We start from the raw sequence: 13,822 nt of genomic DNA, 5'->3' as shown, positions 1-13,822 counted from the left end.
CTCCGATGTGGCGCCGAGCCTTGGCGCCAGCGACGGTGGCGCCAACCCTTTTACCACATCACCGGGGTCTCTTTCCTTTTGCGCGTCCGTTTCCATTCCGAATCATTTCAAATCGTGCCACCACCCTCGGAGACCGCCGCCGCCGCCGCCCTCGGAGTCCGCCGCCGCCGTCGCCGCCCGGAGGCCGGCCGCCCGAAGCCGCGCGCCCGGCCGCCTGGAGCCACCCCGCGCCCGGGCCCGGCCGAAGGCCGCCTGGCGGCCGGAGCCTTCCCGCCCGGCGCCCCCCGCGTGGGCCCCTGCGGCCGCGCTCGCCCCCGTCCGTCGCCCGCCCGCCTGGAGCCGCCCCTTGCCCGGCCGTCGCCCGCCCGGCCCGCGACGCCGAAGGCCGCCCGCCCCGTGCCACCGAAGGCCGGCGGCACCCGGAGCCGACCGGCCCGGCGCCCTCCGCCCGGGCTCCCGCAGCCGCCTCGCGCCCTTGCCTGCGCCCGCCCGGAGCCGCCCCGGCCGGAGGCCGCCCGCCCCCAGCCCGGGCGCCCACGGCCGCCCCTGCCGGTGGCCCATGGCCTGGCGCCCGCGCCCTCCACAGCCGGAGGTCGCCCGACCCCCGCTCGGTGCCCGCACCCACCCCTTGCCGCCGGTGTGCACAAGTGAGGTAAAATTTTAAGAAGAGTTATAGTTAACTAGGTAGATAAAGAAGGTAGAATTGGTAGATAAAATAGTTAGATAGATAAATTAGAATTAGATTGTTAGGTAGAATTTAGATAGGTAGGTAGAATTGGTAGATGAAATAGTTAGATACGTAAATTAGAATAGTTAGGTAGAATTGTTAGATATGAAAGTTTATTTTTATGAATTGCAATGGTAGAAGGATTAGAGGATACTCGTGACACTATTTAACTAGATGGATGTCCAATTTTATTTACGTAGTTAGATGTATAGTTAGTTACACAGGAAACTAGTTATTTAGTTAGTTACATAGTAAACTAGTTATTTAGTTAGTTACATAGTAAACTAGTTATTTAGTTAAGTAGTTGTATAGTTAAGTGCATAGGTACATATTAGGTGACATAGTTAGCTAGTTGTATTTAGTAGTTAGTAGTCAATTAATACTATCTCATTTCATACTAGAGACCTTGTACTTAGAATGTTTCATTTATTATGGACTAAATGAATTGTGCGTCGTTATATTGATGTACTAGATGGAGAACGTAGTGAGCATATATCACGGAGGCACCGTGGAAAGGGATGAATATGGATGTGTTAAGTTTGTTGCCATGCAGTGCGAGGTTGTGATATTTGATGAGAAACCCTCATTTAGTGAGTTGCTTGCAAGGGCTCGGGAGGAGCTACATTGTCATGGAGATGATGAAATCACAGTCGAGGGCATACTTCACCTAGATTCCCCTCTCAACATTCAAAGGAAGATGGTCCCAATTCGGTGTGCAAGCCAGTGGGAAAAATATATGAGAACGGTTATGAATGGTCATTCCCCAAGTGTTGAAGTGGTTGTTCGTCAGGTGGGAGTTGATCCAATTCCTCGTCGGTTTTCCCGACCAATGGGTCAACGGGCACACTTCGATCCTCCCGTCCCAGAACCTGTTATGGACGTGGATGTTGCACCTACTATTCCCGATGCTGAATCTGCCCCCAATGAAGTAGTTGGACATGGTTGTCGGATTGTTGATGATGTGGCAGACTCTCCTAATGAGTTCCTTTTCACTCAGAATGATCCGAGTAAGTGTCTTACCAGTTTCTATTGTTGGGAGCTAACTCCATTTGTTCCATCAATTTTCTTCTTTACTCATATTTGTACTTAATATCGCAGGAGATATTCCAGAAAATATGGAAGTGCCTCTAGTTGATGCGCAAGTGCAATGTGGAGATGGATTGTGTGGATCCAATAGTGTTGAAATTTTGAATGATGAAGATGCATACGAGATGGGAGTGGATCTTGATTCTGATGATGATCGCCCTGTTGGAGAGATGACACAGAGTGATATTGAGATGTTCAGGCGTATCTTCCCTGGATGTCATGATCCGATAGTTCACAAGTTTAGCGATCTTACTCTTTCCGATCAGGCGTTTGTAGAAGGACGTGATGATGAGCTCCTAGAAGCTCCTGAAGCTAGTCCTAGTATGGTTATTGAGGAGGGAAGGGTATTTAAGGACCTTCCCGCATTGAAGAGGTGGTTGCAAGCTTTTGCGGTGATACGGAAGAGACCTTACAAAGTGTTGCATTCATACGCGGAGCGTCATTGCACAGTTGTGTGTGACAAGGAACAGTGCCCATGGAGGGTTTGTGCAAGGAAGCAAAATATCACCGGAAAGTGGAAGATCACAAAAGTTGTCGGTCTGCATAATTATGCTGACCATGAGCTTACAGTGAGACATCCGCAGCTAACATCTACCCTAATTGCGAAGCGGTTGATGGGAATATTGAAGGAACAACCTGACATGAAAGTGAGAACAATTATCAGAACTGTTGAGGAGATTTATGGAGGTTATGTGATAACTTATGGTAAAGCTTGGAGGGCTAAGCAGCGAGCGTGGAAGATGATATATGGGGATTGGGAGTCTGGGTACGAGCAGCTGCCAGTGCTTTTTAATGCAATAAAAGCGATGAATCCAGGCATGCATTATGAGTACATCCCAAAACCAAATGCTTGGAAGGATGGGAGGCAGATATTTGGGCGTGCGTTCTGGTGCTTCCCTCAGTGTGTGGAAGCCTTTAGGCACTGTCGTCCTGTTTTCTCTATTGATGGTACGTTTTTGATTGGCAAATACAGGGGCACACTTCTTATAGCCATATCTTGTTACGCGAACAACATGTTAGTTCCTTTGGCATTTGCATTGGTTGAGAGGGAGAACAATGACAGTTGGGGATAGTTCTTAAGACTAGTCCGGATACATGTGGTTGGGCCTGGCAGGGAGGTTGGCATCATATCTGACAGGCATCAGGGCATACTTCATGCTGTGCAAGAGCAAATATACAGGGGTATCCACCTTTGCATCATCGTTGGTGCACTCGGCACCTTGCGGAGAACCTTCTTAGGAAGGATGGTGTGAAGAATAATTTTGATCTGTTTCAAGTTGCTGCTAGTCAGCTTGAGGACTATTACTTCCAGCGCTGAGCAGGTCAGGACCGCAACAAATGCAGAAGGTAAACAATGGCTCGCTGGTTTGATGAGAGATTTGGATAAGTGGACTAGATCTCACGACGTCGGTGGTTGGAGGTACGAGTTTCAGTGCAGTAACATGGCCGAGTCATTCAATAAGTTGCTATTGGGGATACGTGGTATACCTGTGAACGCAATCGTTGAATTCACCTTCTACAGACTTGTTGCGTGGTTCAATGAAAGACACATCAAAGCAGAAGCGCTGCAGAGTGTTAGGGAGAGATGGGCTGAAAAACCAAAGAGACACCTCAGCATTGCAAATGAAAGGGCTTCCACACATAAGGTGCAATGTTTTGATCTCGACACAGGGACTTATCAGGTCGAGCATAGGGGTGGGACAACGTCCGACGGCGAGATCCGAGAGTCGAGGATACATGTGGTAGTCCTCCGAGATTTCAAGTGCACTTGTGGTAGGCCAAGGCAGTACCACTTCGTATGTTCTCATTTGGTGGCAGTAGCTAGGTATCGCAATTTTGATATCGAGAGCATGATACCTCATGAGTTCAGTGTACACACGCTTGTGCGGACATGGAGCCCCCGCTTCGTGCGTTTCCAGGATCCTAAAGAGTGGCCTCTATATGAGGGGCTAAAATACATTGCAGTTCCAGCTTACCGTTGGAACAAACGTGGAACAAGGAAGCGGACGAGGCATAACATGACTATGGATCAGGTATCTGGAAGAATGAGGCATGGTAGAGCAACACCATTTCTTACTGACCCAGAACAGAACGAGTGCGGCAAGTGCGGTAGATTGGGTCATAATTCACGCACTTGCTGTTGGCAGATTAGTGAGGTGCGACTAGTAGCTTTCTTTTCATTACTTTATATGTGTTTTATTCATTCAAATAGTTATGTTTCGTTGTAATAGTACATTTTGGTTGTACATCTTTAATTTTCTATTTCTTTGTTAACTAATTTTATTTGTTTTTGACTTTTTCTAGGATGTCGCACTTCCACCTACTAGACCAGGCGTACAACCAGACCCACCGAGGTCGTCTCATAGCGGAAGGGCAGGTAATAATCTACAGTTGATGATCTAATTTTTTTAAGCATCCACGTCTTGTTTCTCAAGAAACATCTGACTATGTTTGTTTGCGTGCAGGTCCTTCCGCTCCTTCGTTCTAGAGCCCATGATGGGTTTTTGGCGCTGTAGTACGACGACCGCTACACTCCGTTGCTACAGATGGCAGGACTAGATACCATCTCCTTTCAGGTTCGTCGTGGCCTCCCCAAGTTCAACTCAGCGGCTATAACTGCGTTGGTTGACAGGTACTATCTTCCTTCTATTGCCTTCGTTCATGTTCAATTTATTATGTCCTTACATGTTGACAAGTAATATTTCTACAAAATGTAGGTGGCGGCCCGAGACTCACAGCTTTCACTTGCCGTTCGGAGAAATGACAGTGATCCTACATGACTGTCAGAAGATGTTGGGTCTGACGATTCGCGGCCACGCAGTGACTGGGCCATGCGTCTTAGAGGGTTGGAGAGCACGAGTGGCAGCCTTCCTTATGCGAGAGGTCGAGGATCAGGGGACTCGCACATCTGGAGTGCTAATCTCCTGGCTGCGGGAACACTTCGGACACTGCCCCCCAGGACGCGGATGTGGAGACTGTTGGACACTACTGCAGGGCGTGGATCCTGCACCTGTTTGCCTGTGTTCTTTTCCCAGACGCTACAGGTGACACTGCGTCTTGGATGTGGATCCACTGCCTCACTGACTGGTAGGTGGCGGGTCAGTACAGTTGGAGGTCAGCTGTGCTGTGTTTCTTGTACCGGCAGCTGTGCGAGGCGTGCCGTCAGACTTCGGGCTCCGCATCAGTTGGTGGGTGTGTGTACCTATTGCAGTTATGGATGTGGGCCCGTCTTCCAATTGGTCATCCCGAGATTATGGGTCGTCGACCGTAGTTCCCAGGTGAGCCGCCGAGACGGCAGCCGACATGGGCATATCTTTGGGATCAGGTTAAGGTTGGAGGTATGAGGTTGGAGCGCGCGTACCTTGATTACATCAACGAGATAGACGCGCTCACGGCTCATAGTGTGCTCACGGCTCATAGTGTAAGTCAATTGTTTTTTCACATTCTTTGTACTCCTTTACTATAAGAACTAATATCTTGTTTGGACATGTTGCAGGTAAATTGGCAACCTTATGAAGGAGAGGATGCACTTCCTTTTGCCGTTAGTGTCATGTGTGCGGCCGACGACGATCCTTACAGGATGAAGTGCCCTCTCATATGTTTCTATGCTGTCGAGTACCACCTGACTAATCGAGTAGCACGTCAGTTTGGAATCATGCAGATTTGGCCAACACCTGCGACCTCGACTAGTGTGGAGTTACACAAGTAAGTATTTTCCTAATTGATTTATTTCCATTACCATTAACTTAATTTTGCCTAATAGTAAGACCTAACGTGATGTGCAGCGTGGATCGTAAGAAGAAACGGAAGATCTCTGAGTGGCACGTGTTCCACCAGGCTTACATTGAGGAATGGGAGCATTTCGAGGACAACGTGGACGAGAACACCGAGCCGCACACAAACAGTGAGTATAGGCAATACCAGACTTGGTACCAAGGTGCGACGCGTCACAGGCTGAGGGTACAATGGATGCAAGATGACTACGCCGACATTCAATCGTTCGACGATGAAGACACGGTGTACGATCAGAGTACTCATGCTGGAAGGCAGGTTGAGACAGGATCAATCCTGGATAGGATGGTAAGACAAACTTTTCTATGTTACATGTTAAGTTAAGTTACTTAGTAATTTAATTAGTTCGATAAGGACTTAGTGACTTACTGACTTAAATATTTAGTCATGTAGTGACTTAGTGTGTAAGTAAGTTAATGACTTAATCATTTATCGCTTTAGTGACTACTGATTTCTGAAAATTTGTTGTAGGGAAAGTAGGGGAAATTCTGCCGAAATTTCGCTAACAAGTACCCTTTTTATTTTCTACGGAAATTTAACTAGAGTACAACTTCGAAGTGCATTACATCGCAAAATAAACATAGGTCGTCTACTACTTGCATGTGCATACTTAAAGTGCATCATTACATGACAACATAATAAAAGTCTCACACTAGAAAATATAGTTCATAAATAAACCATAGAACTAGAAACTAATCATGACTACTGAGTGCAACAAGGCCACTTTCCCTTCCTCAAGGCATCGGGATTCTCTTCAACTGCTGCTTTCACTCGGCGTGCACGCTCAAGCTTCTTCTCCCTCTCCTCCCTGTTCGCAGCAATACGCCTCCTTTCCTCCTCTTCCTTGTTCTCCTTTTTCGCAGCCTCCTCTCTGAGCCTCTTCTCGTACACCTCCTTCCTCTCTGCATCCCAGCGCATCATACACTCCAAAAACTCCTTGTCTTCATGATTGATCTCGGTGTCGATCCACTGCTCAAAATCACATAGCGGTGGAGGGGTCTACAACAAATGCAATTGTTATAAAATAAAAAAATTATGGTCAATAATTATAAGACAACAACAATTTCTTTACCAACATGTTAATGCGGCCCTGACGAAGTGTAGGTTCAAACGCAAAGTTGGAACATATCCAATACCTCTGCCTATACGTGGCATGTTCATTGGACTTGGCTACCTTGCAAGGATCGCCGCAAAAGCACATAGGCACTGGAACACCACTAGGCAGAGGCAACGGATCGAAGGCATTTCCGGTCAGCTTGGCGCCATAACTACAATTTAGTTTATTTCGTTATAAGAACCAAACGCACTTAACAATAAACCTACAATTAAGATTTTTTCATTTGATCCACAACAATGAGCATATATAACATAACTACGTGCGCAGGGGTTACCTTAGTTTCTTAGCTTTTCCACACCTCGGCATCCTACATTTGCATGAAACCCTAAGTTCAAAAATGCAACAAATATATAGCGAATCGATGTGAAAAAAAAGGTACGAGGGAGAGAGGATACCTTGCTCTTCAAGATCCCCGGATCAAACGAAAGTTTCCTAAGCTAGAATGTGAATTCGTAGTATAGGGCGAAGTAGGGAGAGTAAAAACCCGAGAGAGTGGAGAAGAATGAGGAGGAACTCTCGAGCAGGAAGATGGGCCAGTTATTTATGGAAGGAGGCTATGCGCCACCGTCGCTGGCGCCAAATCTTAGCGCCACGTCAAAGGCCAGGCGCCACGTCGGAGGGGCAGTGCGGGGACCTTGGCGCCATGGAGGCTGGCGCCAAGACGTTATAACTTGGCAGCTAGCGCCAAGCTAAGGGTCCATTTTTGGAATTAGCTAAGGGTCCATTTTTGAAATTGGTTTCGCTAGGAGTCTATTTATGAAATTTTTTCGCGAAAAGGGTCAAAATAAAAAAAAAGTCGGGCGGTGCGGCAGTTCACCGCGCGTGCGGCTCCCGGTGGTGCTGACCGATGGTCCCGCTTGGCGGTGACTGTTCTTGGCCTGGAGGTGGTGACTCGCCTCCTTCCTTTAGCGGCATTTCTTTGCTTGAGCCATGGTTTTTCGCACACAGAAAAGGAACTGCCGATAATGTGTTACAGAGAACAATCGTAGGCAATAAAAGAGGAGATTTTTGTAAGTCTTAAAATGTTTTTGACAGATTGGAATTAGTTAGAGCACAGGAGATGCATGTCATATTACTGAAACCTCAGGAACGTGAAATTCGAAAGAGGAAGAATACAGAATTAAAACAAGATAATACAACACTTGCATAGTTTAATTTTCAAGTATTACGTATCGTTAATATCCTAGCTGTCGCGGAGAACGTAAACCCTCTCGCTGTAAATCCTCCAAGCCAGCTGAATGTCCTTCGGTGGCATGGATGGCGCACAGCTCTGTCTTCCAACAAAGTAAGCAGGTATGCTTACACATAGCTCTGAAAACGCAGATCAGTCCGCACTAATTAATAGAACAGGAGGTTGAGAGAAGTTTCTAGGTAGATTTCGGTATCGTGGAATTACATGACTGAGCACAATGACAGTACGAAGACAAATCTCACCTTGAAATCCTGGGCAATCTCCCCTATGAAATGAAAGCTTCCTAACGAGCAGTGGTATAGCTGTGGATCACTACAAGCTAGGCATAAAGTTTATAATTTGCTAACTCAGCATACTTTATTTCAAGTATGCGCAATAGTAAAAATAAAATGTATTTTGCTTCACATATTGAAGAACAATAGTCCCAGGGCGGTAATAGTAAGGCTTAGTCGTAGAGAGTAACAACAAAAACTGGCATAAGAAAAATCAAATTATTTCAAACCTTGGTGGCTATAGCTGCTACCATGGAGCCTTTTCTCCAATGAACTTCGGAGCAGTTTACCTGAAGAAAAGCAAACATTATAATCAGTAAATTGTTAGGCATACATACAGATGAAAACTGAAATGCAATTTATTCAGATGAATGGGAAGCAAAAGACATTCTTGAACATTAGACATACATACACATCTGAAGAGCAGGAGCGGGAGGGCAAGCTAAAGAGGCAGCAAGCCAGCAAGGTTCTCTACCGCACTCTATCAAACAGGGAGATTCAACTTTCACAAAACCATATGCTGAGAGGAAACAAAAAGAAGTGATTCCAACACGTGAAGAATGACCTGACAAAGAGGCTTTTATAATGACCTGACAAAGAGCCAAAAAATTATATTGGCTAATAAAACATAACAAATGGTTAGACAGGTTTATGAGACATTGCAATTAAGCAAACAAAAATAATTCTAGAAGTCAGAGCTGAATACGATCAATAGGAGATCTACAAAATAATTAAATAACAGACAGTGGATAGACAAGACTCCAAATAATGGATGGTAAGATACCTGCAATAGTAATGGATGGTACTTCATATTCTTATTCTCCAATGACTCATTTGGGCCATTTTACCACTAATCAGCATTCCACTCTGCAAAAGAAATGATAATATGAGTTAGAAATACCCCTCATTTGATTTGTTGTAAGTGAAATATTCAGGATTTGTTGCAGATGTTATACAAAAGTTCCATGCTACTAATGCACAAAAGGCAAGGAATTCCTTGCTAGCTAATCCAATAAATGTGTAACCTATTATTCTAATCCAATTGCTCCAGTCTGACCAAATAGCAATAAACTCAATCAATGTAAAATCTCATATTGGGAGCCATCCCAAACATTTCTCTCCCTAAATTGTGTCCCCCTCCAGCAGTTCCCCTAAACTTGAATCCTAAGATTTTAAAAGTGGCCATGTAGGTAATATCGGCCTGAACCAGGAGTTGGCATGATTCTTGCAGGATTGCTAGAAGCCCAGAAACACACAATGCAATTAGCAAAAATGAAAAATAAGAAAAGAACTTGCTGATGCTTCCTATTAAAGTTACCCTACCTTCAGTTGAACAAAAACAAGAAGATAAGTTGTAATTAAGCAGTCACATGGAAGCAAATTCTACTTGTTCTAAAGATTAGAGAACTACAGCTGCAGATTGCCAAGCGAAGAGCATTTGAAATGCCTCAGATTGAGCATCACGCACTTAGTTCAGTGCCATCTGGAGAATGGAGGGTTTGGGGCCCATTGTCAATCATATTCTACCATTACCTTACAATTGACAACAAACCCCAAACCCTAACCCCCCCCCCCCCCCCCCCCCTCCCCTCCCCTCCCCAAGTAATGCAAAGTTCATCCCTGGCAGTAACAAAAAAAATGTATTTTGCACACTCCAAAAGGCATAACAACAAATTCATCAAACATCCAAAGGCAAAACAAACATAATTCTTCAGCTAGCTAAATTCATGTATGGACCATGAGAAATTCCGGGGTAATAGTTTTCAGTTCAGAATGCCAGATGCATACTATAGTAAGTGTTATGACAAAATGACAAGAAACTTCAGAAAGCAAAACAACAATCTGTCAAGAATAGGATCAGAATTACTTGAAAACAGATGGGACTCCACACTTCCCAGGGGCATGAACTCGTAAACAAGAACCCTGTGGTCGTCTTCACAACAATACCCAATCAACTTCACTAAATTTGGGTGAGAGAGCTGCCCTGGAAATATAACCTCAGACTGCAAACAGGAACAAAATCTTCACATATGAGAACAGCAAAGCAAAACATGCCAAAAAGAAAAAGTGAAGACAACAGCGTAACAGCATATATTCAGAAAAGGTAGATTAATCACCAGCCACTCCCTATGGCCCTGCAAGCTATTGTCACCATCATGGACTTTAACGGCAACTCTCAGCGGTTCTTCTATCTCTAACCCTTCGCGGAGATCTTTGGTGATATACCCTTTGTAGACTCTGCCAAATCCACCACCCTCAAGAAAAGAAAAGGAAAGAATCATTGGATTGGATCAATTGTCAAGATTAAGAAAATGAAAGAATCATTGGATTGGATCAGATTAAACGTTCAGTACTAAAATTGCTGCAGTTTGATTAAGCAATAGCAGGGGTCATGCTCACTGAACACCGATGCTATCAAACATGAGAGAACATTTCTTCAAAAAAATTAGCAACAGTTTCGTCAATGTCTAAATTGAGGGATCAAACAAATAACAGAAATTTCTGCATCCTGCAACTGCAGTCTGCAGCTACGCAATCACAGACATGAAACCAAGATAGAAAAGTGTTACCTGATTTGGTGGCATTGGAAGAAACCCTGATTTGGTGCGCCCCACTCCTCTCTGCCGATGCCGAGGCCGTCCCATCGGAGCGTGGGTCTCGATGCGCGCTCCGGTCGGCGTCAAGATATGTTCTCGCCGCTCCTCCCTTATCCTTGCCCCCACTTTCTTGTTCCTCTCGCCCCGGCTGCAAACCTAGCTTTCGATTCCCCGGCTCGTGCCTCCACCTGTTTCCCCGCCCAAACCGCATCGAGCATATCTCTGAGCTCCGGCCGTTGATCGCATCTTCCTCTTCTTCTTCTGCTTTGGATTTGTCTTGCCTTTAGATGATGTGCGTGTTCTGGATGTCCTTGTGCAGGTGCAGAGGCGGCCATGGCGTCGGTGACCTAGGCCTGGGAAGGTCCGTCGTTACAGGAAGGTTTGTTGCCTTGTCTTCGTTCGGACGCCTTGCTCACCTTGATCTGGTGCCGTGGATGTTGATTGACTGCATCTGATGCTCTTCCTTGTGGCTGCAGTGGGCTTCTTGGATTGGGTCAGTAGGATCTCAGGGTGAGTTTGTCCGACGACTAGATTCTTTGATGTGTTTGTGTGCTGGGTGTAGTGGCTTTCATCAGTAAGAAAACAGTGCTTTTTCTTGTGCCTGCAGCAATCTTCGTGGGTTTGAGCAGCAAGTTCTCAGGGTAAGCCTGTCCCTTTACTGGTGTTTTTCGTATGTTTGCGGATGCTTCTTTCCTTTATTTGGTACATTGCATTTGTCCTCTTTCCGGTGTGATTAGCATCTGAAGGGTTGCTGCTGTGGTTGGAGAGCAGCATGGTTATTGCCTTTTAATCTACCTGCAGGGGCCATGTGTGCTTGTGACTTTATTATGCCATCTTATTTGCTGTTTATAGTATGGGTATCTTGTTTGTTGTGTGATGTGGCGTTGCTGTGCCTTCTTTATGGCATCTCCAATGGTATAAGTTAGCTGCTAGCTCAAAGTTGATGTAAGTCTCATGTATAAGTCAACTGCTAAAGTAGAAGACAGCTTTGAAGATTTTGCTGTGAGAGAAAGCTACATAAAAAAGCGAGCGAGACTAGCTCTTTACTCCACGCTAGTCTCATACGTTTTGCACTATTTAAGTAGTAAGGAATTGGTTCAGCTAGCTCTAAGCTAGACCATTGGAGACGCTCTTAGCATATGAAGAGTTGCTGCTGTGGTTGGAGATTAGCATGGTTATTGCCTTTTAATCTAGTTGCAGGGGTCAGGGGGTCATGTGCACTTGTTACTTTATTATGCCATCTTACTTGTTGTTTATAATATGGGTATTGTTGGGAAAACCACCTTCGGAACCCCTTCGGAGGAAGAAGTCTGGCAAGTGTCATGCGCTAACGGCTTGTTTTGTGCGTGATTGAGTATTTGAGTACAAGTGGAAGCTCGGGGCTCTCCGGTGTACGAAGGGGGCTTCGGCGTACGAGGGTTCCGAAGGGGGCCCTCAAGGTTCCGGTGGAGGGCGTAGTACGCCCCGTTGGGATTTTGGCCATACCGAAGAAAAGAGCTGCCCTGGCACCTAACGATGAGCGCTTCAGGCGCCAAAGGCCCAAGAAATGGAGGAGGCCACGCTGTCCACCACGCGGAAAGGCAGACCCGTACGAGGGGCTAGCTGGAGGCGTCCGTACGAAGGCCGTATTTCCTATTGTACCCTAGAATATTCTTGGAATCTAGCCGTTGGGTAACAGTAAATTGTAATTGAACTTTGTGGCGGTTGATCTCCCAATAAATAGCGGCGCCACTGTAATTGATGGGACAGCCGGTCCGAAGTTAATGAAAGCAATTCGCATTTATTGTTCCGCATTCATTGTCCATTCTGCATTTAACTTTGGAACGGAAGGAAGAAGCTAGGATAGACACTTGAATGACTGCACTTGAATGACTGACTTCGCCTGAACGGGTTGGTTTTCCCTTCGGAGCGGAATTTAGAGTCTGTTGTGACGGAGTCCATCCCGGAGTTGTCTTCCACCAACAGTTTTTAGTGCCCACCTCGTGGTAGTCTCACGACCACATGGCTCCATCAAAGAAGAAGGTCCCTTTGGGGGATGCAACCGAAGGTGCAATCGTCACCCACCCTGAAGTCGAAGCAGAGGAAGATATTGAGGTCGAGCACATGGCCGACGGCGGACTGGAGGTAAGCTAGAGTTTGGGAGTAGCAGTCGAAGACATTGCAGCACTCAGGAGAATTGAAGCCATGGTCGATGAGGTGGCAGCAAGAACGCAGAAAGCAGCGGTAGTTCGCCTGTCAATCTCTAAGGGGTGCACGAGGCAGTCGAAGGGCAAAGCACTAGCCGCGTCCAGTGAAGCCAAAGAAGAAGAGCTAAGGCAGGTAGAGCAGAGGTATAGAACGCTGTAGAATCAAATTGCGCACAAAAAGAGGGAACTGGCCAAGGCAATGCAATATGAAGCGGAGGAACCTTCGAAAACAGTGTCCGAGGCACAGTTGTGGCAGTCCATCCAAGAGATGCAAACCAGGCTGAACGAAATGCAATAGCACAATTACGTTCCCGAAGAACATAACCTGCACCATCACCTCTAGGGAACAATGCAGCCGAGGGGGCCGCAAAGATACATCGCAGCGCCCACAACTCCGCTAGCCTTGGAGTTGGAGGATACTCCATGGGCTCTGAGGTTCAACGCAATGACCCTGCCGCAATATAACAGTGAGTCTGATTCGAAGGAGTTCCTCATGAAATATGAAGCAACCATTGAACCAACGGACGGGATGCTACAAGCAAAGGCCTTCGTAATGGCTCTGAAAGGGCTGGCACAGTATTGGTACACAAACATACCGAAGGAGCAAATAACCTCATGGTTCCAGCTTCGGAATAGGTTGTTGTCTAGTTTCAAGGGGATGCAGGTTGAAGAGCTCAACTCAAACGACTTCACCAATATGTGCATCCAGGTGGAGAAGGAAACCTTGCAGAAGTACATGCATAGGGTTGTCAGAATGACAACCAGAGCTCCGAGGGTGTCTAAGGACAGCATAATCGATGCAACGATAGGGGGTTTGAAGGTAGGGACTTGCCAGGATCTCTTGGATAGGTAC

General features: G+C 46.2%; 1 protein-coding gene and 1 long non-coding RNA gene across 7 annotated transcripts; one reads left to right on the top strand and one right to left on the bottom strand.

Annotated features, from left to right (window-relative positions):
• Positions 1-6,196: 6,196 nt before the first annotated feature.
• Positions 6,197-11,265, bottom strand: LOC117865050 (probable serine/threonine-protein kinase PBL16). Of its 6 annotated transcripts, none has more exons than XR_011898737.1 (6): positions 10,757-11,265; positions 10,304-10,424; positions 10,054-10,189; positions 8,595-9,053; positions 6,997-8,476; positions 6,198-6,873 (listed from the first exon to the last, which is right to left on the bottom strand). XR_011898737.1 is itself a non-coding variant. In XM_072295024.1 (6 exons), the coding sequence occupies exons 1-4, from the start codon at positions 10,829-10,831 to the stop codon at positions 9,037-9,039; spliced, it is 366 nt and encodes a 121-aa protein (XP_072151125.1). In that variant the 5' UTR covers positions 10,832-11,265; the 3' UTR covers positions 7,765-8,033; positions 8,157-8,476; positions 8,595-9,036. The 6 variants fall into 6 exon arrangements, 4 of the variants coding, with proteins under 4 accessions (XP_072151125.1, XP_072151126.1, XP_072151127.1 ...); XM_072295024.1 differs by lacking the exon at positions 6,198-6,873 and having other exon boundaries at positions 7,765-8,033; positions 8,157-8,476; positions 10,304-10,441; XM_072295025.1 differs by lacking the exon at positions 6,198-6,873 and having other exon boundaries at positions 7,765-8,476; positions 8,595-8,776; positions 8,971-9,053; positions 10,304-10,441.
• Positions 11,023-12,576, top strand: LOC117865051 (uncharacterized). Its single transcript, XR_004642447.2, has 2 exons — positions 11,023-11,162; positions 11,260-12,576. It is a non-coding gene; the product is annotated as an uncharacterized lncRNA (long non-coding RNA).
• Positions 12,577-13,822: the final 1,246 nt, after the last annotated feature.

Source organism: Setaria viridis, chromosome 7, assembly GCF_005286985.2.
Source record: "Setaria viridis chromosome 7, Setaria_viridis_v4.0, whole genome shotgun sequence".
Classification (NCBI taxonomy): Eukaryota; Viridiplantae; Streptophyta; class Magnoliopsida; order Poales; family Poaceae; genus Setaria; species Setaria viridis.
This window is presented reverse-complemented; position numbering and strand designations above follow the sequence as displayed.